The 23,083-nt window shown below is 51.0% G+C and overlaps 6 protein-coding genes across 6 annotated transcripts; 3 read left to right on the top strand and 3 right to left on the bottom strand.

The window, feature by feature from the left end:
- Positions 1-136: 136 nt before the first annotated feature.
- Positions 137-1,093, bottom strand: N0V96_011589 (uncharacterized protein; the record flags this gene model as incomplete). The annotated part of the gene is made up of 1 exon (XM_053193611.1): positions 137-1,093. The coding sequence occupies one exon, from the start codon at positions 1,091-1,093 to the stop codon at positions 137-139; it is 957 nt and encodes a 318-aa protein (XP_053048929.1).
- Positions 1,094-8,777: 7,684 nt separating this feature from the next.
- Positions 8,778-9,221, top strand: N0V96_011588 (uncharacterized protein; the record flags this gene model as incomplete). Its single annotated transcript, XM_053193610.1, has 2 exons — positions 8,778-8,952; positions 8,977-9,221. 2 exons carry the CDS (start codon positions 8,778-8,780, stop codon positions 9,219-9,221), a joined length of 420 nt encoding a protein of 139 aa, XP_053048928.1.
- Positions 9,222-12,944: 3,723 nt separating this feature from the next.
- Positions 12,945-13,610, top strand: N0V96_011587 (uncharacterized protein; the record flags this gene model as incomplete). The annotated part of the gene is made up of 1 exon (XM_065759323.1): positions 12,945-13,610. The coding sequence occupies one exon, from the start codon at positions 12,945-12,947 to the stop codon at positions 13,608-13,610; it is 666 nt and encodes a 221-aa protein (XP_065612045.1).
- A 1,461-nt stretch (positions 13,611-15,071) lies between these two features.
- On the bottom strand, positions 15,072-16,676 carry N0V96_011586 (uncharacterized protein; the record flags this gene model as incomplete). The annotated part of the gene is made up of 1 exon (XM_053193608.1): positions 15,072-16,676. The coding sequence occupies one exon, from the start codon at positions 16,674-16,676 to the stop codon at positions 15,072-15,074; it is 1,605 nt and encodes a 534-aa protein (XP_053048926.1).
- Positions 16,677-18,188: 1,512 nt separating this feature from the next.
- On the bottom strand, positions 18,189-19,357 carry N0V96_011585 (uncharacterized protein; the record flags this gene model as incomplete). Its single annotated transcript, XM_065759322.1, has 3 exons — positions 18,189-18,887; positions 18,943-18,963; positions 19,022-19,357. The coding sequence occupies 3 exons, from the start codon at positions 19,355-19,357 to the stop codon at positions 18,189-18,191; spliced, it is 1,056 nt and encodes a 351-aa protein (XP_065612044.1).
- Positions 19,358-20,598: 1,241 nt separating this feature from the next.
- MBP1 (Transcription factor mbp1 (MBF subunit p120)) lies at positions 20,599-22,883 on the top strand (the record flags this gene model as incomplete). The annotated part of the gene is made up of 3 exons (XM_065759321.1): positions 20,599-20,652; positions 20,866-21,140; positions 21,188-22,883. The coding sequence occupies 3 exons, from the start codon at positions 20,599-20,601 to the stop codon at positions 22,881-22,883; spliced, it is 2,025 nt and encodes a 674-aa protein (XP_065612043.1).
- Between the last annotated feature and the right edge of the window lie 200 nt (positions 22,884-23,083).

Raw genomic sequence — 23,083 nt, 5'->3', positions numbered from 1 at the left:
TTTCTTGATTGGGAACTTCGAGTTGTTTACTTGACTACAGCCAAGCCACATATCCCTTCATTATACATGGAATCCTTCGTAATCAACTGTTTAACCACAGCCGTCCAAATAGTCAACAGCGACGCTAGAGAAAGCTTCATTTCCCCTTCTTATGAGCCTCAATCTTCTTCTTGAACAGCTTGGACATAGCCTTCACCCGCATCCATTCAGGCGTATGATCAAAGATTGCCAGCTGGACTGCATGCTTGAACCAAGGCGTCATTTCAAGCATACCCCTTTGAGCTGCTCTGCCCGCTCTCTTCAAAGCGGCCTTGGCGAATTCTCTGCCGTCTGGCGAGCCCGGTGCCATGGCAAGAGCGTTCGACTGCGTCTTTACGTCGCCAACCACAAGGCAAAGCACATCGACCTTCTTCTTTTCGGCTCTCATCTCTCTCGCGATGGCGTTGCTGAAGGCAGACACGAAACCCTTGGTCCCAGAGTACACAGCCGCGCCAGGCGTCCCCATCCTGCCGCCGGAGCTGACGTTGAGCATCAAAGAAGGACCGTTCTTGGCGAGGACCGGGAGCATAAGCCGGGTCAGGTGTGCCATGAATCGCGCGTTGAGGTTGATGGTGCTGTCCACCTCTTCGGCAGTGTACTCGTGCAGAGGCCAGATCGCCGGCGGTCGAGCGGGCACACCTCCAACGTTGTTGACCAGTACAGTAATCTTCAAGTCGTCCATGTTGTCGACAGCAGCCTGCACCTTTTCGGGTGTGCTGGTGATGGCATCGACCTTGAGGATGCGGACGGCGATCTCGTCCTTGTGTCGACGGAGGCACTCCGATTCGATGAGAGCGCGGGCATCCTCCAGCTCGTCCTCGTTGTTGCCCAGTAAGACAATGTTGAAGCCTTGAAGCGCGAGTTCTTGCGCGCAACCCAGTCCGATGCCCGCGGAGGCACCGGTTACGAGTGCCCAGGACTCATATGAGCCCTTCCTCTGGTATTTCTTCAATGGCACAGAAGGAAGTATCCATATCGCAATAGCGTCGTAAAGTTTGTAGGTAGAATAGAGAATCCAGATAAGGCCAATGGCCTTGAGAGTCTGCTCAAGCATGATGGTGGTTGCTGAGCTTGAGGAGTCGTAGGAGGAGTTGCGATGGAGTTGAAAGAAGAAAGCCGCAGGTTTCGACTAGGATGAGACGAAAGTCTTTCAGCGGAAAGTTCCAGGAGGGCTATCGCCTAATCACTCGCTAAGGCGTCTCCGCTATGCTAGCGGCGTGGGGATAAGACCGTGCCCAGCGTTGAGCATTGACTGTCATCGTGCACCTCATCTTCAGATAGTAATATGTTAACACAACGTGTTCGGAACCAAGTTAGGGAAAACGGCGCTCCACTTGAAATTGGAAAGTTCGACTCTCATCGAAGCATGCCGACCTTGGCCCCGTGATTGAATGCCCGAAGTCATCGGGCTAGCTGATTTATTGTGCAGGGAATACTTAGAGGTTCGTAGTTCAAAACAGCATACTTAGGTAGGCCGGTATTTACACAGACGCGTCATCTTCTCCTTCTGGCATCGATTGTGTGGCCTTGCCGATAATCTCCTTCAGCTCATTCTTCAGCGTCTGTCTAAAGCTTTTGTCTTTGGAGCAATACATGATTGACAGTAAGGCATGGTACTTCATCGCGTAAACAGCGTTTCTACCGTCAAAATCAGCTGTGGGTTCAGCTGCAGGTACCCGCTTGAGGTATTCGTGGATACACGGTTGGCCAAGCTTGTATCTTGGGTTTCGGCAGATGCCCAGGTCGGCTAGAGCAATTCTCAGATTTAGCAACTAAAACCATAGGATCTCTTTAGCCTTGAGAAATCTTAATACTGACCCTCATTATGTCCCCAATATGCGCAGGCGTCAAACATGCATAATCCACCTGATGATTTCTTCGGCTTGATGTTCCCGGGCCAGAGATCAGAGTGATTGAGGCAAGGGACGACAGATCGCCCTTCCCTTTCGAGAGGACCAAGGTATCTCGGGATCACTTTGTGGAGAAATATCATTTTGAGCGCCGTCAACTCATCGTCCATGCCATGAACGCGGTCGTCCTGGTCGAACAGGCCCTTCATCTGCTGTCTCCAGAATGATTCCCAGGAAGAGTTCCACGAATTGTTGACTGGAACATTGGCAAGATGAGTAGTGACATGGAAGCCGAATTTGCCGGTTGACCATTTCCCCATGCTGTTGCCATGAAGCTCCCACACAGAAGTTGCCCAATCTCGAGCGCTAGGGAGGTCTTCTCTCATTTCCACGAACTGGCTGAGGTAAAAGTGAGTATCGGGATTGATTGCGTATGTTCCCCAACCGATGGGTTTTGGGACCTGGCCTGGGGAAAAAGTGTATAGAGCCTGTTCAGCTTCGAATGTGCCTCTCATCATGTCCATTCCAATTGAACCTCGTACACCCTACTAGAAAGTGAGAACTAATTTGGCCCAAATCGGAGTCCACTAATCACCTTCTTGAAGTACTCTCTTATCGTTCCATCTTCCAGCCGAACCACAATCTGAACTGTGGCCACCCAAAGACTATGGCCTGATGGTGCTACCTTGAGTACACTACAGCCTGTTGGAAGCTCTGTTGCGATGTCAAGGCGTGAGCACACTGAGTTCTAAGCCGGACCTAGCAAGGTTGAAAGGAAGGTACACACTAGCAGAAACAGCGTCATCAAGCTCACAGTCTTCGCCCGCATATTCTGCCTGGTCTAGGTATCCGCTCTCCATGCTTGGTGAAGGTGTTGAAGCGCTGATAAGTTGGGTCCTGCTCAGGATTCAACGCGGGGTAGTGGCTGTCGAAAATACTTGCCGGGGAGAGGTCCAACCCTCGCCATCCTGTAGCCGCTCGGCTCCTTTGCATGTTTCCCCCGAACCCCATCACGTGGGGGCAAGAGAGACCCTGTCCACGCGCCAGTATTCTCGTAATTGCTGTATCTCTCAGTCCAACATGAGAAGCGACTCTCTATTTTTCTCGTTGATCATCAATCCTCCGACATCCTAATTTTACCTGCAGTCTTGATAGTCGTTACCGGCACTATGTCGATAAACAAAGGCCCTTCGTCGTCTGTATGTGCTCCTTGAACCGTCGTGCTCGTATCTTAGCTCCCGTTCTCCATCCCCCGCTTGAGAACGGTAGCCTGGAGCTAATATCCTCGTCGTACCAGCTGGCTGGTATCACTACTGAGCCGCCATCACTCTCTCCTACCCTCGGAAGTGATGAATCGAGTTCGTGCGCCATACTTGGGCCCGCTACAACATCGGCTACGGAAGCTTAGCACACGTCTCTCTCGGTCGTCGAGATCCGACAGCACATGCAGTATTCAGTCACGTTCTGCTGCTGATACCAAGGGAGCCCTCGGTCTGAACTTGCTTCATGCGCCCTCGGAACCAGCAATCGACTTTGTCTTCGTAGGTTTTCAAAAGACTTCGTGTGACAGAACTGATCCTTGCTGGTTCAGATTCACGGTTTGGGTGGAGGATCGAGGAAAACATGGAGTCATTCAGCCGAGATTGGCATGTTTTGGCCTAAAGACTGGCTGCCAAATGAGGCTGGCTTCAAACACGTCCGCATCCATAGCTTTGGGTACAACTCAGACTGGACAACACGAAAGGATAGTCGGTTAACAGTCCATGACTTTGGACAAGGGTTGCTTGCCGATCTTCACAACTCACCTTACCTTCGCAGAAATCGCAATGTCAGTTGGCCTCCTGCGTTCATGTATCTACTGCTCATGGCTAACAGTGACCTAGACACCGATTGTGTTCGTAGCCCATAGCATGGGTGGCTTGGTGGCCAAAAAGGTATGCCTAACAGGACTTTGTACTCCGAAATTGTAGTGAAGTATTGATACTCTCCAGGCGTACCTCATGGCCACGCGTGATCCGAATTACGAAGCTATTGGGAGGAGAATCCATACTATATTATTCTTGGGCACGCCTCATCGCGGAGCTGATTCTGCAAGTGTCGCAAAATTGGTCCGTCAGTCGGCTGGGTATGGGTCAAAGCCGTTTCTAGATGATTTGATTCCCGGCAGTGGGACACTAGATGTAAGTTTAAGCAATGGCTCATCAACGCGCTTGGAACCAACTATCTCACATACCCTACTTCAATATAGCAAATCAACGACGAGTTTAGACATATTTGCCACAAGATTAACCTCTGGTCTTTCTTTGAGAGTTTACCAATGAGCTTCGGTCCCACGTCCTCCTTAGTTGTCGAAAAGGAATCTGCCATCCTTGGTAAGCAATGCTTTCACATCCAGCTAAGCATACTCGTCGTACTTGTTTTTTTCTGAAAATAACTTTGGGCTTACTTAGGGCTACCCAGAGAACATGTTCAGTATCTCGAGGCCGATCACCGACAAATGTGTAAATTTGATTCGCCTAGCAATCCGAACTATTTGACTCTACGACGAGCCTTCCATACCATAGTCGCAGAGATCGGGACTGTCAGTGAGCCGATCCTTGAGACTCCAAGATACTTTGTATGTCAAGCTAATTAGTATTGACTTCTTCAGCTTTAGTTCAAATCCAACAAGAACATAAATCCATAATGAGGAAAATTGCTGCATTTTTGTGTATCGATCAACGGCCGGACACAGTTCTTCTTGCGACAAACGAGCAGCAGCACCTAGGGTCCTGTGAGTGGTTGACAAATAATGACAAATTCCAGAAATGGATCGATGGGCCGGTCGTTCATTGGGACGACAAAAAGTCGTTGTCAGAGCATTCCAGAGATCTGAACTCGAAGGTCCTGTGGCTCAATGGCCGCCCCGGGGCCGGGAAGACTATCGCTGCCGGCCATGTAATCCGACATCTTCAATCTTGCAACCTCGACTGCAGCTTCTACTTCTTCAGGCACAAGGAAACTTCTTCCTCCACTCTAGCCTTTCTGATGAGATCATTAGCATTTCAAATGGCCGATTCTAACTTTGAGGTGCGCCAGGCTCTGGCATCTATGGCCGAGGACGACAGACCAATCAAGTTTGAGGATCACTATGTTCTTTGGGCAATTCTCTTCACCGAATGCATTTTCAAAGCGGAATTCAACAGGCCCCAGTTCTGGGTTATAGATGCGATTGACGAATGTTCTTTGAAAGATCTACCTAGTTTGATTTCCATGCTGTCCAACATGGAACAAACGTTACCCATACGAGTCTTGGTCACCAGCAGACCTGATGCGCAAGTTAGGCGGTATTTAATACTGGAACGCACCGATTTTGTGGAGATAACCACGGGCGAAGAAGGTTCTCTTCGAGACATCAAATTGTTTGTTGAGGCCATGTTTCTTCAGACAAATGATGCTGATCAATACCATGGCATACAAAATCTTGTTGCCGATGTTCTTGCAAAAGCGGACGGCAATTTCTTATGGACGTCCCTCACAGTAGGCCGTCTGGAGAAGGCATACAGTGTAGAAGACAAGCAAGATATTTTGCGACAAATTCCACGGCGGATGGACGAGCTATATTCCCGCACACTCGATTTGATATCCCAATCCCCTAGCGCCAAGCTGATCGAATGCGCGTTGAAGTGGGCGATTTGTTCGCCAAAACCGCTTCACATCAATGAGCTAGCCGAGGCTGTGAAGCTCGATGTTGGGAAGACTTTGGCAGCCAATGCAAGAGAGCTGGAGAGCATGACGAGACACCTCATTGTCGTGGATGGTCAGTCATATATTCGCATCGCACATCTAACGACGTCAGCCTTCTTAAGCCAACAAAGAGACGACGGCTTCTGCGTTGACACTGAGAAAGCGCATTCAGAAATTGCTGAAAATGTCTCGGCCTGCTATGCAGTTCGAATTTTGCGCCACCAAGAACGCATCGAGGAGTCGCAGCGGCCAGGATAACTACTCTTTCTCCGCTATCAGAGTATGCTGCACGCAGCTTCCCTTGCCATCTCGTTCAAGCCTCCTCAGCCACTGGGTCTTTGCTTCTCCTCCTAACAAAGTTTTTCACTACCAACGTTCTGACCTGGATTGAACGAATAGCTGCAGCTGGGGACCTGTGGACATTGCAGCTCACTGCACAGAGGCTTAAGACATACCTGGGTCGCCTGACCAGATGTCAGTCTCCTATCAGTATGGAGTTCCACACTATCGCAACATGGGCAAATGATATCTACCGCATCCTCGCCGCCTTCCATTCTGCTCTTCTGACCTCCCCATCGTCAATATACTTTCTCATCCCACACTTCTGCCCACCCAAGTCAATGATTGGACAGCTCTTCGCAAAGCCGACCAAGCGACTTCGAATTGCAGGTCCGAGAGAAGAAGATTGGAACGATAGATTGACGGGATACCTATTCTCAGAAGAGGCGTATGCAGTCACTTGCTGCACTCGTTTACTGGCTGTTGGTCTTGCCAGCGGAGAAATCAGATTATTCCACCTCGCTGGGTCGGGGGCATTTGATGCAGCTGCTACATTGAATCACGGGAAGAGGGTTCGCCTCCTCGCTTTCAACCGGGCCTCTTCAGTGCTAGTTTCATGTAGTTCTCGGAACTTACAACTATGGAACACCCACTGGTCTCAAGAAACTATCAGGCTATCCCCCATTTGGTCACGAAATATTGACTTCACTCCAGGATCAGTTTCATTCGACTATGACGAACAAATGATAATTCTTTCTCATCCTCATGGTAGCTCTTTGGTAATTTACCATATCGAAGATGGGCAAGAAACAGAGCGCAAACTTTTGCATGCCCCCTCGGCCTGGGACTCAGACTCGTCGGATGAAATCGATAACAAACTTGGTTTATGGACCCGAGCAGTGCAAATACGCCTTGACTCATACCACAAGCTTGCCGCGTTATCTTACAGAAGTGCTTCAGTCTCAATTTGGGACTTGAATACTTCTGTCTACGTCGGCAACTTTGAGAAGGACGATTCTTACTATGTTTACGCTACCTCGCAAGTCATAGACATGGTGTTTAATCCAATTGTTGAGGCTGAGCTGCTAGCAATATCATACAAGGACGGCGACTTGGTAACTTGCAATCCATGGACGCAAGACCAAGCGAACAAGTACCATCTTCAAACGTTGCTATCTGTTCTATCCACTACCTCAGATGGCAGGGTTCTCGCAGGTGCGGGAGAGGACGGAGGTATCTACCTTTTCCTCTTTGCAACCTTGCAGCCGATTTACCACATTCGGTTACCAGGAGATCAACTAAGGAATCAAAACATCGCATTTTAAGCAGATAATCTCCGGTTTTTCGACATCAGGGGGCAATGCTGCAACGTCTGGGAGCCGATTATCCTACTTTCCAAAGACGGATATGATGACAACTCCCTAGAGACTTCATGTTCCAGCGAGGAAATTCTCCTTCCGGAAATAAAAGCATCTCGTTCTCATGTGTATCAGTGGGGAGAAGGCATCACAGCCATTGAGCCAGCCGACGACATGGTACTCGTCGGGCGCCTGGATGGCACAGTTGGTGTCAGTGATCTAGCCACCGGCGAGATTGTCGAGAAGCTCCGGATTCACGATGCATTTGCAGAGATAAAGTCCTTAGACTGGAACGAAGACACGTGTACGCTTCTCAGTGTCGATACTACTTGGCGTCACATCGTCACCAGAGTTACTTCCGTAGGGAGTGGACCCGGAGCAAAAGTTACTTGTTTGCTCAACCGCAGAGGTGATAGTGATACATCTCAAATAATCTTGAGTCCGGAAGCCGAATCACTGCTGGTCTGTACAGATTCAAGTGCGACTTTGATTGCCCTTGACGGAACTGTGATGGGAGAAGAGAAGGATCTCAAGGGAGCCTGGTGGTTGAAACATCCATCGAGTCCTTCCCATTTACTCGCCTTCAAAGACAACCATTTCCATATCTATGAATGGTGTAATCTGAAAAGAGTCTGCAAGGAAATCAGCCTCTCTCCGTACCCCCAAATCCAAGTGTCAAAGGATTGCCTTTCATGGATCAGCAGCAAAGGCTCTACCTACTTAGCCCAGGGCCTTTCCCACGCGACCAAGCAAACTAGCGGTATCATCTCCGTCGAAGCTTCCAAGATTACAGCTTCAACGGAGGTGATTTTGACTCAGAGTTTACATATCACATCTACGTCTCTGCAATATGTAATTGGATGTATTAAATCGAGTCTGCTTTTCCTCGATATGGCTGGATGGATTTGCTCAATTAGCCTCAGGAAGATAGCAGATGCGCATCATTTCACGCGTCACTTCTTTATACCACTCATATGGCGTAGTGGGACTGATGCCGTGATCAAGATTGTTTCAAAGACAGCGATTGCGTTCGGAAGAGGGGAGCATTTGATGATCTTTCACGGATTTTTGGAGTTCGAGGAAAGGATACTGATATAAAATCTAGGGAGGCAGTAAACCATGCTCTTTCTACTCAATTAACCGCCATGATTCCCACTGTATTCAATTAGCTTATGCGTTACGTTTGTCAGGGTAGCATCCGTAGAGTCTTGAGAGCTGTGCCATCGCTCTGCAGCATGTTGAAGTAATGCCAATCGGCATTCTCATTGTCACCTGACGTATGATGACCGACTTTGTCGGTCCTCATAGCCCAAAGCGGCTCTCTTTGAAGACGATAAGTGCGATGTTGGTTGTTCGAGCGGAGATTAACCTCCACCATTGCATTGATGTTTCTTTGAATGAAACACCGAAAAACATGACCAGAAGAACGAAATAGACGACTTCAGGTCAGTTGGAATTTGTGCGATCTATTCATAATCACAATCAGCCACAAGAAGCGGTCTTTACATAATCTACGGACATCAAGATGGCTGCAGCCGAGTCATCAGAAACGGCAGTCAAGCAAATCTCCAACGACGACAAAGAAATAGTGCCGTTCGCTGAGATGGCACCAGAAGAGCCATATTCAATATTCACAATTGGCGAGAAGAAATGGATCAGCAATGTTGCTTCCTTCGGCGCCATGTTCTCCACCTTGAGCAGTTACATCTACTTTCCAGCTTTAGTACCTATGGCCATTGATCTCAACGTCTCCATTGCGCTCATCAATCTCACCGTCACCTCGTATCTGATCATAGCGGGTATCGCACCAGCCTTCATGGGCGATATCGCCGATCAAGGCGGTCGAAGGCCCGCATACATCCTAATGTTCACTCTCGTCGTTGCGTCAAATATTGGATTGGCGCTGCAGAATTCGTATCCTGCTCTGTTAATTTTGCGTATGGTACAAAGCGCGGGAGCATCTGGTTAGTATAAAGCACTGAGGTAACTCAGCAAATACCACGTGGCTGAATACTTCACAGGTTCATACGGCGCAGCATATGGGATTGTCGCAGACATAACCACGGTCGATGAACGCGGGTCCTACGTAGGGTCTATGCTCGTTTTGTAGGTCGATCCTTGGTCAAACATCTGCTAAGCTTCTGATTTTTATTCAACATCATTGTAAATTCTTGCTGATTAGATTGATAAAGTACCAATGCTGCTCCAAGTTTTGGCCCGGTCATCGCCGGGCTACTCACGGAGAAGCTGAGTTGGAGATGGATATTCTGGTTTCTGGTCATACTGACCGGTGCTTACCTACTCCTCATTATCACTCTGCTCCCAGAGACACAACGTGGAATTGTAGGGAATGGGAGTTCTAAGTCCCACGGAGTTCACAGAAGTCTATTTGATTCCCTCACACGGCACCGAAAGATCGACACCCTGGGACAAGACCAAGGACTACAGGGCGGCAAGCGGCGATATCACATTCCCAACCCTTTCAAGTGCATCTCGATGTTGTTCTCCAAAGGCAACTTCAGCGTTATCCTGATGGGTTCCATAACCTATGCTGTCAAAATGACATTGCAAAGCTCACTGTCAGCTCAGTGCATTGATATCTACAAGTTGAATCATCTAGAAGCAGGACTCATTTACCTACCTTCAGGGGTGGGAGGCGCTTTAGCATCTTATACGACAGGTCCGTATTACGTGCACACATCACGCTTGTAAAACACGATTTGAAATTTGCCTGGACTGACGGGTTCGCAGGTAAACTTCTAGATAGAAATATCCAGAGATTATCCATCAGGCAAGGAAGAGACAGCCGATATCGTCGAGGTGACGACATATCGGACTTTCCAATCGAGGAGGCACGGCTCGCCGGGATCTACATGTTAGTTGCTCTTAGCACAGTCACCACCGCAGGCTACGGAGCGAGTCTCATGCAAAAATCGGTATGTAGTACATCACCCGCTGGTCCTAGGCTTGGGTTAAGTACCCCAGGCTGGCGACCTTCGGAGACTAAAGCCTCATTGACCATCTTAGCATATTGCCGTGCCATTGGCAATGCAATTCATCAGTGGTGCAACAACCTCGAGCATTTTCACGGTCAGTGCAAATTTCCGCCCTGGTCAACCACCGTATCTTATGGTTCTTAACTAAATATCTGTAGATTTGCGGCACCCTTCTGACGGATTTGAACCCCGAAGCATCAGCAACAGTCCAGGCGTCGTACAATCTTGTACGGTGCATCGGAGCTGGCGCTGCCATTGCGGCTCAGCAGCCATTGGCAAACGCCACGGGCTTGGGCTGGAGCTTTGGCATCTTTTCACTCACCATGTTATTTGCAGCCCCTTTGGCCATGTTGCTCAAGAAAAGGGGTCTGGGATGGAGAGCTTGCGCTCCACGAAACCAGGGCTCCACAAGAGAGTCAAAATGAGAAAGCTTCATCTTGCCTTGCAATCTCTCGCTGAGAGCCTTCCCATATACTTGATTTGGCACACGCGAACTTGAATTGTTTACGAATGGGGCAGGGGATATTTGCCTCGTAGACTGTAGGGTTTGTTATCATCGGTCATGTAAGGGCCTCGTCACTCTGAACGAGAATCGCCGATTGATTGTGGAAAGCTCGAAGCGCTCGTATTATGATTTCTTATTGTTGAACCATTCGAGAGTGGCGTCACCGCATAATAGCTTAGTGGTGTGTGGGAGCACGCCACTTTGCTACAGCCTTATGGCAGACTCGTTGTGCATGTGTCCAAATTCTGACGGAACCTCAAATATCCGAAGTCATCTCTGTTACACAATCTGCACATGAATCAGACGTAGGAACTGATGTCTTGTAGTGGCGTGTGCCACCTGCATGTATGTCTCATCAACTCACAGCCTTGTCATCGCGTTCTTCTTAACGTACTTTGCCATGGCTGTATTGGTAAGGTTTCTGTATATTCAGGCGTTCCCGGCAGTTTCTGTAAGCAAGAAGTAGTATTCTTCCATACTTTGAGCATCAGTTGTCTTCCATTTGAAGCCTCAAGGTAAAGTAGTTGGCTTCGAGGACCTCTTCTTATCTGGGGCCGGTAGAGGGATAGCCTTTGAACACCCTGTGGGTAATGTAGTAGTGTACATGTCTGATTCTAATCAACGTGGCCTTCTATCTTGGAAACGCGCTTTTAGAGTTCTCGATTTAGCAAGCACAGGGGCCGTTCTGCTTCCGCCTGAATGGGGCAACTAGTTTGCCTTTAATATGGCCGAAGTAGGGAGGATCTTTGTGCAGCCATCGGCGCCACTGATTTCGTGAAAGATAAGCCAAGAATATCTGTCACATGTCAACGTCAATCTGTGCAAGTGTCACCCAGCATTTAACCTCCGCTTGGCCTTTAAACTTTGAAAACAACTCTCAGGTTGAGCGGATTCAGAATCGTCTTCTGAGGGTCGAAATACCTGCCTGTAATATAATTCATTAAACTGCATCATTTCATGTAGCATATGCCAAGTCGCCAGATAGACTATGACTTGCATTATTTTAAGGGTGTGCTTTTCTCATCAGCTTGCCCTGGCCGCCACAGAACATCGCCTCCTTTCTCGTCACTTGGTCTTCAGCTCCTATCAATGCCGTGCCTACAGCCAACTCTAGCTACACCAATGAGTAGCTTGATAACGAGACATTGTCTCAGGGCCTTAGCATAGTTCCTCGGACTTGCCTCTACTACAGGAGGCTCTCTAGTCTCCATCTTGTCTGTCCTGCCATCAGCTGGAGACTCTGCACGCTTGTCCGGGGTTGTTCTCAGCCTTCTTTCTTGCTGCGATGAACGTGTTTGCTCAAGCCTGGCTGTTCAATGACCGTCCCTCTAACCAGACCCAAAGCTTCTGCAATAAACCTCCATCATTCCCCCCTTGTATGCACTCTATGTTCCTTCCCTCTGCAAGACCAGACCACGTCCAAATTTTCTGTCTTGTGCCACCACTTTACTTCATCTTCAACTTTTGTACTTTAAGAACGGCTCTTTGAGCCTCTTTCACGCCTATGTAATCATCATGATTGCGGTTTCAGCTATTCTGCCATTCGCCGGGTTCCTGACCTCGGCTGTTGCACTTGAAAATGTACGCTTCGAGGCAAATTCTCCTCCAAGCTCGGCCAGACTCAGTGCAGAAACTGCTAAGGTCGACGTGTGGCCTGCAGCGCCGACAACGCCTCCTCATCTACGCTTCGCCGCGATACCTCTGAAGCGGCGGGATACCAGTCGAAATTGTGGTTATTTCGAGACGGGTAAGTCTGTCAGGATACTTCTCAGACCATCACTTCTCCTTCATCTCCCCTCCCATCTTATCTTTTGATCCGTTCCAGAATTTTCCCCTCTTCTTTTGAATAGGCCATTCCTTAACGTGTTTGACAACAGATGGTGATCCATGGAATTGCGGAGATCTAGCCTGCACCACCAGAGGCAACATTTTCGGCTGTGGATCATCTCCCTGGGCATCATGTCTAGACTATGATAGCCCCATTTGCTCACAGAATAGTCAGGGGTCCTTAACTGCTTGCTGGTGTGTTGCTTCATACTCCTTCTATTTCCTCTACGAATACATCCTTTCAAGATGGCTAACATGCGCCCAAACCAGCACTGATATCAAATTTCCGTTCTGCGCAACCGGCATTAAGTTTATAACTCGCGACTCCATCATTACACTTGAAGCTTTCAACTGTGGTAACAACATGTTTACGGGTGTTCATTACCTCGTCGACTCCTTCAGCAGCTCAACTACGAGTATCTCCGCTAGCTCATCATCCCCGTCGACTATCTCGTCAACCACACCTACCAGCACTGCTCCATCAGAGCCAAGCACTGCTCCCTTGGACTCAAGCACGGCGACCTCAGCTCCAAGCAATCAAACAGAGAATGCTCCCCCTATCGGAGCAATCGTTGGCGGCGCAATTGCCGGCCTCGTGGTCATGGGACTGATCGTCACCGCCATCGTGTGGATGATACTACGCAATCGCAGAAAGGCCAGCAAAGACGATGACAACAACAACAACAACAACAACAACAACAACAACAACAACAACAACAGCGGCCAAGCCGGCACGAACCAGCCGTACACCTACTCAACAGTGCCCGCTACAAGAGCAACGTCAGAATGGCAGTCCTCGACCCCGGCTCCAATGTACGAGCCTTACAAGAGCAATCGTCAGCCCGCCAACTCGGCTGCGTATCAATATCAGTCCACAACACCGTCACAGAGCCCGGGTCCCACTTCGAGATCTGGGGCGATGCCTAATGACTATTCCTCGAACCGCGTATCTGAGGTGCCGGCTACCAACCCGGCGGGCACGGGAAACAACGCTTCTGAACTACATTCCGATCACGTTCAGCGAACGTAACTCTTGCTTTTAGTCTCCAAAACCCTCGCCTGCTCGCATTGAAATTTGAATGTAGTTGACTTGACGGATGTGAGCTTGGACGAAGTTGAAGAGGTCGAAAGGGCTTCAGGACGGATTTTAGCTTCGCCAACATATGTGTTTAGAATAAGTTAATCTCGCATTGTTTTCTTATCTATGCCGTCATCTGTGATGTCAACTCTTGAGTCTTGATTCCATCTTCTCTCCAACCAATCTTACCTCGAAACACGATCAAATCGAAACCCCAACCGTGCTCCCCCAGCTCTATCAGCCGAAAGTTCCGATGTCCGCTTTGGCATCCGTGGTCCCAGGGAAATCTAACCTGCTTAAACCCCGCCGATGACCGTTGAAAGTCAAATCTGCACCTCAGCTCCCCCTATCCGTGCGGTCAAAGAGACCGAACCTGCCGGCCGTCTATCCGAGATATGCGGGTTACCCGTTGCGATTGCTCAACTTGAACGAGCAAGAAAGATCGACTGCAGTTGAAGTGACATTTGAATAGACTTGGCAACTCAGAAAGCTAAGCTAACCTCAACTCAGATCCACATACCTCCCTCCACGCAACCCAGTGATTCCAGTCTTTCAACTCACCTTCTCCATCAAAAAAGAGCAAACAACCATCAAATCTCATCCTCGGGTTTTAGAGCGGACATGTAAGGGGTCAAGCGCAGAAGATCAACATCTCGCCAGACATTACGTCGCCCCGACCTAAAATCATCGTGAGTGGCCAAATGCAGGGATCCTACGTGGAGCTTGGTCTAATACCCAACGTGGAGCCCTTTCCCCTGTTTCAAATCAACCGACTTTTCAAGCAAGCAGTCTATCTCAAGTTTTTGACTTACCTGGCCTTTACGGGATGCCAAGAGAATGACAGATTTGGGACTTGTGGAAGGGCGGTAGGGAGGAAAGGAGGATGGAGGGAATCGGAGACGGATCTAGAGGATTAGCATGGCGGCCGACAACGATGGGACTGCGATAAAGGTTAAGAGTTAGAAACAAGCTTGTCTTGAGTTGAGCTGCAGCGCAGCAAATTCGCATCCCATTTGAAAGGCCACCCAGCAGCTGTCAACAACTTGTATCTCGCTGCTTTTCTAACAAGAGGTCTGTGTCTCATGGACCCCGAACCCGATATCGTCTATGCCGAAGAAAGAGTAATAAACAATGACAAGAAAATGAAGCGAATAGCAGACAACGGAGCCAAGCTCCCCGGATGTAGTGAATCAAACAGTGAACCAATGGCCGTGGCCATTTCTTTCCCTCCTCCTTCCATCCGCTGCGACAGCTCAACGTCTGTCGCAATCGTGCTGTTGTAATCCAATGCCCAGAGTAATCCGCCGACCCCAATGTAATGATGCCAATACCCATGTTGAAGACAAAAAAAGACAAAACCCGGGTTTCCCCAAACGCCGTTTGGTGTTGCGCCGACACCAATTATGCAATCGCCTAGTCCTCGCGCTCCCTTTCACTATCATCGCCGCTATCGGTGAGGTCAACTGCCTTGTGCGCTTCGGCCTCGGTCATCTCTCGCCATGTACTCCAGCTCAACATGCCGAATGCGATCATTATCATGACGCCTCCGATGAGAGCTGCAGCGCTGAGCGGCTCACCAGTGCGCAGCCAGTCGGTAATGGCGACGATGAAGATTGTCAACAGACTGGCGACACTGGACAACACAGGGCTCGTAAGACTGATCAATACCAGGAAGCTGCCGGCAAAAGTCGCATTCATAACGACACTGCAGAAAAGCATCCAAGCCGTGTATCCCGTCGGCAAGTCGAATTTCTCGATACCGGTCCAGTGCAGAATGGGAAGCGGAATCCACAGCACCGTAAGCGTGAAGAGACCGATGCAAGAACCGAACGTGTTGGCGAAGATCATACCGCGGTTAGGGCTACAGCCTTCAGGCGGGCAAGCATATCGCTTGTAAAGCACCTCGTAGAGACCGTAGAGGACGGATCCGACACCGATGATCAGGTTGCCGGTGACACGGTTCCCGGCCGCCTGCTGATGAGCGGCATCGTCCTCGCCGGGACTAGTGTCACCGTACGCAACGATCAAGACACCGGCAATGGCCACGATGACGGCAAGAGATTTGTCCAGGCGCAGAGGCTCCTTGAGCAGCGGAACAGAGAAGACGTAGGCGAAGAAAGCAGAACAGTTGTAGATGGCCGTCAAATCGGAGGGAGTCGTCAAGTTCACAGCGACATACCAACTCAAGCCACCAATAGTCAGAGCAGATGTAACGAAGGCTGTGGTCTTGATGATATAGCTCCACGGGGAGACACGGGGCTGCGGGTTGGGCCGCGCATAGTCAAGGTCCTGTCTCTGGACCATGATGGCGGTCGTATGAAGCAGCTCAGTGTGTCGTCGCCAGAAGGATGCCCAAGAGACTTTGCGCTTGTTGAATCGCAGGAACAGCAGCTGGACAGGCCACAGCATCACCCAGGAGCCATGGGTCAGGTAGAGCATGCAGTAAGCCTTATCCCAGTGTAGTTCCTGCTGGATGTATGCCGACAACTCGGTCTGAATGACGAAGGAGACCAAACTGATAAGCAGGACGAAGGCGGCAATGATGTATTTCCTTCGAGCGTTCGCGGTGATTGTCGAGGGAGAGTGGGCTCGCATGGTCGAACCTCGAGAGAAGGCCGGTCGACTTGGGGTCAGCAAGGGGCTGGCTCCTCGAGAGCGAGTGGAATAGCTCCTGCCGCGGTGGTCATCATCTTCGTCGTCCTTTGCGTTCAGAAGAGGCTGCCCGGAGCGGGAGTTGTGGTTTCGAAGGAGGGGGGGACGTTGGCTGTCCATTTCGTCGTCTTGGTCGTCGTAATCGTGTTTGAAGTAGTCGTCGTCGGCGGATCGCAACGCATCAAATTCGGCCAGGCGCTGGTCGAGCCCGGGGCTCAGTCCAGGGCTGCTGGTACCACTACCGATATAATCTGAAATGTTGGAATCGCATGTGGTTGCGCTCAAGGGAGGGTTATGGGAATGATCGTGTCGCAAATGGGGGAGGTTGAGGGTTCCATCCGGCCCTGTGTTGAGTCTGGGAGGCATAAGAAGGGATAAAAGGAACGTAAGAATGGGAAGGGGGGGACACCAGGAGATAATAGCGAGAGTCTGAGAGAAAGAGATAAGAGAGACCGAGAAAGAGTAACGGTAAGGTACACAGAGAAAGGCTAATCAAGCGAAGGAGTGACTTGAATGGGGAAACCAATTGCTGCACAGGCAGAAGCTGCAAGTTGGCTCGAGTAAGGAAGGGAAGGGGTACGCAGTTGACGCAGTATGCGAGTCGAGTGCTTGTGCTTGCAGCCGGACTCTTTTGGGTCGGGAATGGATGTGTACAGTTGGACACTTTTTTTGCTTTGGTAGGAGTGGAGAGTGGATACTAGTGTGAGGTAAACTGGCGCATGGAAGTTGCCAAATGGAAATGCCCTGGACTGGAACCCAGGCCTCGGGACGGGATGCAGGAAGATGCGGCGGAAGGGCACACGGGATTGTTGGAATGGATTACCTACGGTACCGTAGTACCCAGGCACTTTCGCTTTACAATGGGGTGCGGACGGATACTTGCTGTCTCTCTTGGTATCGCATACCGTACTCACGATGTATCTCCGTCGCCCGGTGGTGGTGACGAGTGACATATCCATGACCCAGTAAGGTGACTTTTGATAGGACCATCCCTACGCCGCCGAGACACAGCTAACTTGGCTGACTTGCTGCTTTCCACTTGGCAACGGCCAGATTGGCGGGCATGGGCGGTTCGCGCGGAAGGGGTCTTCCCCCATCTTTCCTCCCCCCTCCCCCTCCCCCCCCACTCTCCTCGGTCTCCTGCAATGCTGCACACGCAATACCTCCAACACTCAGCCCTCCAACCTTACGCAGCCTCTCCGTCGCTATCGCTCCCACGCCAATGTCCGTACTTGATACCTAGTACAAAGGTATCCAAACGACGGGAGAGGTAAGACAACTCGTCTGGTCGCGACTACCTATCTTGCGCACCGTCGTCTCTGCCCTACCATTGTACCAAATCAAGTACCCAGATACCACACCCTTCCGCCAATTCTCGCGCACGTCACAAGTTGCGGTCAGCAGCAAAATGACAAGCCTGTCACCTGCGTCTGATAACTCTGGCGAGGTCAGCCTCTAACATGTCTTAGCGTTTGCCCGGCTATCATAGCTGCACCACTGCGGCGGTACGCATACAACTTCAACCACCTTACCACGCTTACCAACAAACGATGGAGGGTAAAGAGGGCCTCAAAACGGCATTTCCCCTCAGCCCATGTTCCATCCTTCAGCCTGACGCCATCACGCATGGCGTCGCATGACTGGAAAGTCTGGCATTGGTCCCAGCTGCCACACCCACAAATGCACACCCTCACATCCCGCGCCAGAGATCGCTTCAAGAACAGGGTACATTCATGTGCCTCGATTTTGACATCTGATACGACCATTTGCCCGTTTATACAACAAAAACTACAAAGAATCAAACTTTGCCCGCATTTACCACGGCAATTCTTGCAATCTCGCATCAGAACTCTGCCCACTCATTGGACTTCAGCCCGATCACTTGGCCCCCTCGCCGAACAGCTTCTCCCGGGTGTTGTACTTGTACTCAAGGTCAAGGTGCCAGTAGTTCGTCGTGTCCGCCTTGGAGATAGCCCACGCCTGATCGAGCGCATCAACCACGGCCTTGGGAAGGGGGCCCTTCTCAAGTTGGTTGAGGTTGTCCTCGAGCTGCTGCACACTCGAGATACCAATGATGATGCCGTCGTTACCAGCTTCCCCGGTCTTGAGGCCCGAGTGATGCACCGTCCAGCGCAGCGCCGTCTCAATCATGGTCAGCTCGTGCTCCTCCACCGCCTTCTCGATGATCTGAAGAGCCTTGAACGTGCTCTCGCGGAAGTAGCGCTTGCGGTAGTTGCCTCCCGTGCCGTGGTTGTCCGAGAAACGTCCCTCCGTCGGAACAATGTCCTTAGACTTGATCTTGCCTGAAAACAGACCGCCAGCGATGGGGTTATACACGACAAGGTCGAGTCCGTAACGGCGCAGAGCCGGGATCAGCTCGGGCTCGATGCTGCGTGTGATGACATTGTACATGCCCTGGTATATCGTCGGCCGGACCCAACCGTTGTACTTGGCCGTCAAGACAACTTCGGCCACCTCAAACGCGGTAAAGTTGCTGAGGCCTAGCCTCACGAACTTGCCTTGCTTGTGGAGCTTATCCAGAGCCTCAAGCGTCTCTGCAAATGGGGTTGCACGATCCTGTAAGCCACTATTAGTCACTATCCGAGACCATACTCAGGAACACAGTTCGTACCGCAGCGTGGAGGTACAAGATCTATCAACGTATAATTAGCTTAAGCCCTGACTAGATGATCCAGTTCATATTCACTCACATCAACGGAGTCGGTGCCGAGCTCCTTCAAGCTAGTTTCGACAGACTCAATCACCTTGTCCCCAGCATGGTCGCCGGGCTGTCCAGGATATTGAACCTTTGTGGCGAGAGTCAAACCTCTCTCCTTCCACTTTGCCTCACGAGTGAAGGCCTCCTGCTTCCTGCCAACATACACTCGGGCCGTGTCGACCTCGTTGTAACCGCGGGCCTGGAAAACATCGAGAGCCTTGTTGTACGTCTCGAGATCGGTGATTCGGGCACCGGCGGACTCATCAGGTCCGAAGGTCATGAGACCCAGGATGATGCGGTTCTTGGGGTTTGAAGCGATGAGAGGCATGATGAAAGCTGGGGGATCCTTGAGTAAGACGAGTAAGGCAGAGTGGAGAGAAGCTAAACGCCGGGGGTAACTATCTTGAGAAAGGTGGACAAGCCGTCAGAAGTGTCTGCGAAATGGGAAGCGTCGAGATATATATATGAATATGTAGCTCCTTGATTCGGAATGGGGGTATCGCGAGAATGCCAATTGTTTGCGTTCTCGAGGCGATGTCGTGATCAGATAGGCTCGACAAGCTGCTTCGAAGTGGGCTTCATGGGAGTCAGAATACCATAGACCCCACCATCTTGGCGGGGTAGGTGAGATACGTGCGACATCTGAAGACGTCACGGCGCCGATGCGGCCAGTAAGAGGGATTACTAATGGCGAGCTGGCGGTAGAGCTGTAACTTTACCATGCCGAAACCCCCCCGGAATCGGATAGGAGTCAGCCAGTTACATGTTGAAGCTTTGGCAAACATGCATTTCTTGGGTGTCCATTGGCAAACACTTCGGCCAGCTCTGGCATTGTTTGTTCGAATAAGTCCGATAACTCCTACGTTGTTCTATGAATGCGATGATCTTTTCTCTGCAAGAGAATGGATCTTTGATATGTATCGCACAGAAAAGGCTGCACTCCTTTCTACTGGCGGTAAGCTGGGCAAGTGAAGCCGGTAAGAGATTACTCGTTGGCAAGTGCCCGTTCCCGTGGTGACTTCAAAGAGACCCTTGGGATGGAAGGATCACTGGGCCTTTGCTGACGATACCTTACCTTACTTTGGAAGCTCGGACCATACACAAGGGGAAGAAAGGCACGTGACTCTAATGCTTCGCCTTGGAGCGCTCTCAGCCACTCATTCATCCGAAGAAAAGAAAGTAAGCCCCACAGCCCCGTGTTGACGCTCGGGCCTTTCTCTTTCGTGCGCGTAGCCGCTTGGTTAAAGTGCTCTTTCGCGTGAAAGGTAATCTAAAGAAGGCGCGTCTCGCGTCGTCGACGTGCCCTTTCCTTCAAACCACCAAAGTGCATCCACTCCAAACCTGGTGAAATTTCCGTGATACCGGTCCTCAACCCCGAGCCTCATCGACCCTCACCTCCACAACTACCACTCCTACCCCGAACGAAACGCCACACCAAGTGCTTTGCATCCGCCCCATCCACGATATCCCTCTCTCTCACGTCGAATAGACAGACAACACTGCCAACGTGCTTCCTGATCCTAATAGGAGAACTCCGCAGGGCCTGTCCCTTGCTCCAGGTCGGCGACGATGGTTAACAAGGGCAATGCGCAACCCGGCGTTTACAGCGCTACATACAGTGGTGTAAGTTACTCTTTCTTGCAGATTGAGCAAAATCGCTGCTCGACCCCAAGAATTCCGACATACTGTCATCCGACGGCATCAGGCTGGGAGCTTATTTCCTTCGGGGAAAGGGGATGGCCTCAATCATCGGGGCTGGCCGAGAGACGAATCATAATACTTCGCATCCGTATTTTCTTCGCAATTGGGCCCGTCGCTAATTGAATGAACATCTAGATTCCGGTCTACGAGTTCCAATTCGGAGATGACCTCAAGGAACATGTCATGCGACGCCGCCAAGATGACTGGATCAACGCAACGCACATCCTAAAGGCCGCCGGCTTTGACAAGCCCGCCCGAACACGCATTCTCGAGCGAGAAGTACAAAAAGAAAAGCACGAAAAGATTCAGGGCGGATACGGAAAGTACCAGGGCACATGGATCCCTCTCGACAAGGGCGTCGCCCTCGCCCAGCGAAACAACATCTATGACCGCCTGCGGCTCATCTTCGAGTACACCCCCGGCGAACAGAGCCCGCCCCCGCCCCGCGACACACCAGCAAGCCAAAGGCACCAAAGAAACCCGCAGTGCCTAAATGGCCCGCCGCGAACTTCCAACAACAGCAGCAGCAAGCACCACCACAGGCCCAGCCCTCTGCTAACCAAATGCAAGGCGCGCCACCGCCAGAAGAGTACGAGGTCGGCGACTCAATGATGAATGACGACGATACCCCTGACAACTTGACCGTTGCCTCCGCCTCATACATGGGCGAAGATGACCGCTATGACATGTCCCACCAGTCCACGGGCCACAGAAAGAGGAAGAGGGAAGAGGCCATCCAGGACTTGACACAGCAGCAGCACTCCGTCTACGGAGACGAGCTCCTCGACTACTTCCTCCTCTCCAGGAATGAGAAGCCAGCGTACCGGCCTGAACCACCACCAAATTTCCAACCGAACTGGATCATCGACTCGGAGGAGCACACGGCGCTTCACTGGGCTTCGGCCATGGGTGATGTGGACGTCATAAAGCAGCTCCGGCGCTTTGGTGCCAGCTTGAATGTGCAGAATGTGAGGGGAGAGACTCCCTTCATGCGGGCTGTGCATTTCACCAACTGCTACGAAAAGCAAACATTCCCTCAGGTGATGAAGGAGCTTTTCGAGACTGTCGATGCGCGTGATGCGACAGGGAGCACGGTGATCCACCATGCGGCAGTAATGAAGAACGGCCGGGTCGTCAGCCACTCGTGCTCGAGATACTACTTGGACAATATCCTAAATAAGCTGCAAGAAACGCATGAACCTGCCTATGTGCAGCAACTCATCGATGCACAAGATGAGCAGGGCAATACTGCCCTTCACTTGGCAGCAGAACGCAACGCGAGGAAATGCATCAGGGCACTTCTCGGACGGCAGGCCTCCACCAGCATTCCTAATAACGAAGGTGTGCGGGCGGAAGACCTCATCGCCCAGCTCAACGCCACCAAGAAGGAGCGTGGCCCTCAGCGGTCATCGTCACCCTTTGCGCCCGATTCTCAGCGCCATGTCTCTTTCCGCGACGCGGTGCCTGAACGTATCACAACGAGCAAGAAGCTCGGCCTGTCATCATTCAACTCAGAGGCCGCAAATACGGTACAGTCACGCATCACACCGCTTATTATTGAAAAGTTCCAAGATCTCGCGGGGAGCTACGACGAGGAACTCCGCGAAAAGGATCAGGCGGAGAAGGAAGCCCGCCGTATTCTCTCCAATACGCAAGCCGAGCTCGCCGCTGTACACCAGCACATGGCCGAGCTTGAAGCCCAGCTCGAAGCAGACGACGGCGCAGCGCAAATCATCAGCGAGGCCAACCGCGCCAAGCATCAAGTAATGTCTCTCATCACACATCAGAACCGCCTGCATGTACAGCAGGCCGTGGACCAGGAGATTAACATGCTCAACGGCGACGCCAACGAGGCCTCGTACGAGGACCGTCTCGAGCTGGCGCGGCAGCTGCAGGCCATGCTCTCGGAGCAGAGACAGTCAGAGTCTGACTACGTCGAGGCGCTCAGTATGGTTGGCACGGGCGAGAACATTGACAAGTACCGCCGGCTCCTGCGCAAGTGTCTGCCCCCAGCTGACGCGGAGAACCTGGACGAGAATCTCGACAACCTCATCGAGATGATGGAAGAGGATCGTGACCTGCCGGGCGACGGCAGTGGCCTCGAGCCCATGGATGTTGGCATGGGCGGTATCGGGATTGGTATTGGCATGTGACTACATGCCACGTATCTCGAGCAATCACCGGTTGCGTAGGTTGTAAGATGGAGAGATGTCAAGGGGCGTTGGTCTCTTTTCTACGAAAACTTCCCCTTTTGGAAGGTTAATCTTTGTCAGATCCAGACATCGTTCTCATCCGTGGAACGATGCGAGACCACATCTCGACTTGTCACGACGTGGAAGCATGGTTATTGGTG

Source organism: Colletotrichum fioriniae (assembly GCF_027942845.1).
Source record: "Colletotrichum fioriniae strain IMI 355084 chromosome Unknown scaffold_18, whole genome shotgun sequence".
NCBI classification, from domain to species: domain Eukaryota; kingdom Fungi; phylum Ascomycota; class Sordariomycetes; order Glomerellales; family Glomerellaceae; genus Colletotrichum; species Colletotrichum fioriniae.
This window is presented reverse-complemented; position numbering and strand designations above follow the sequence as displayed.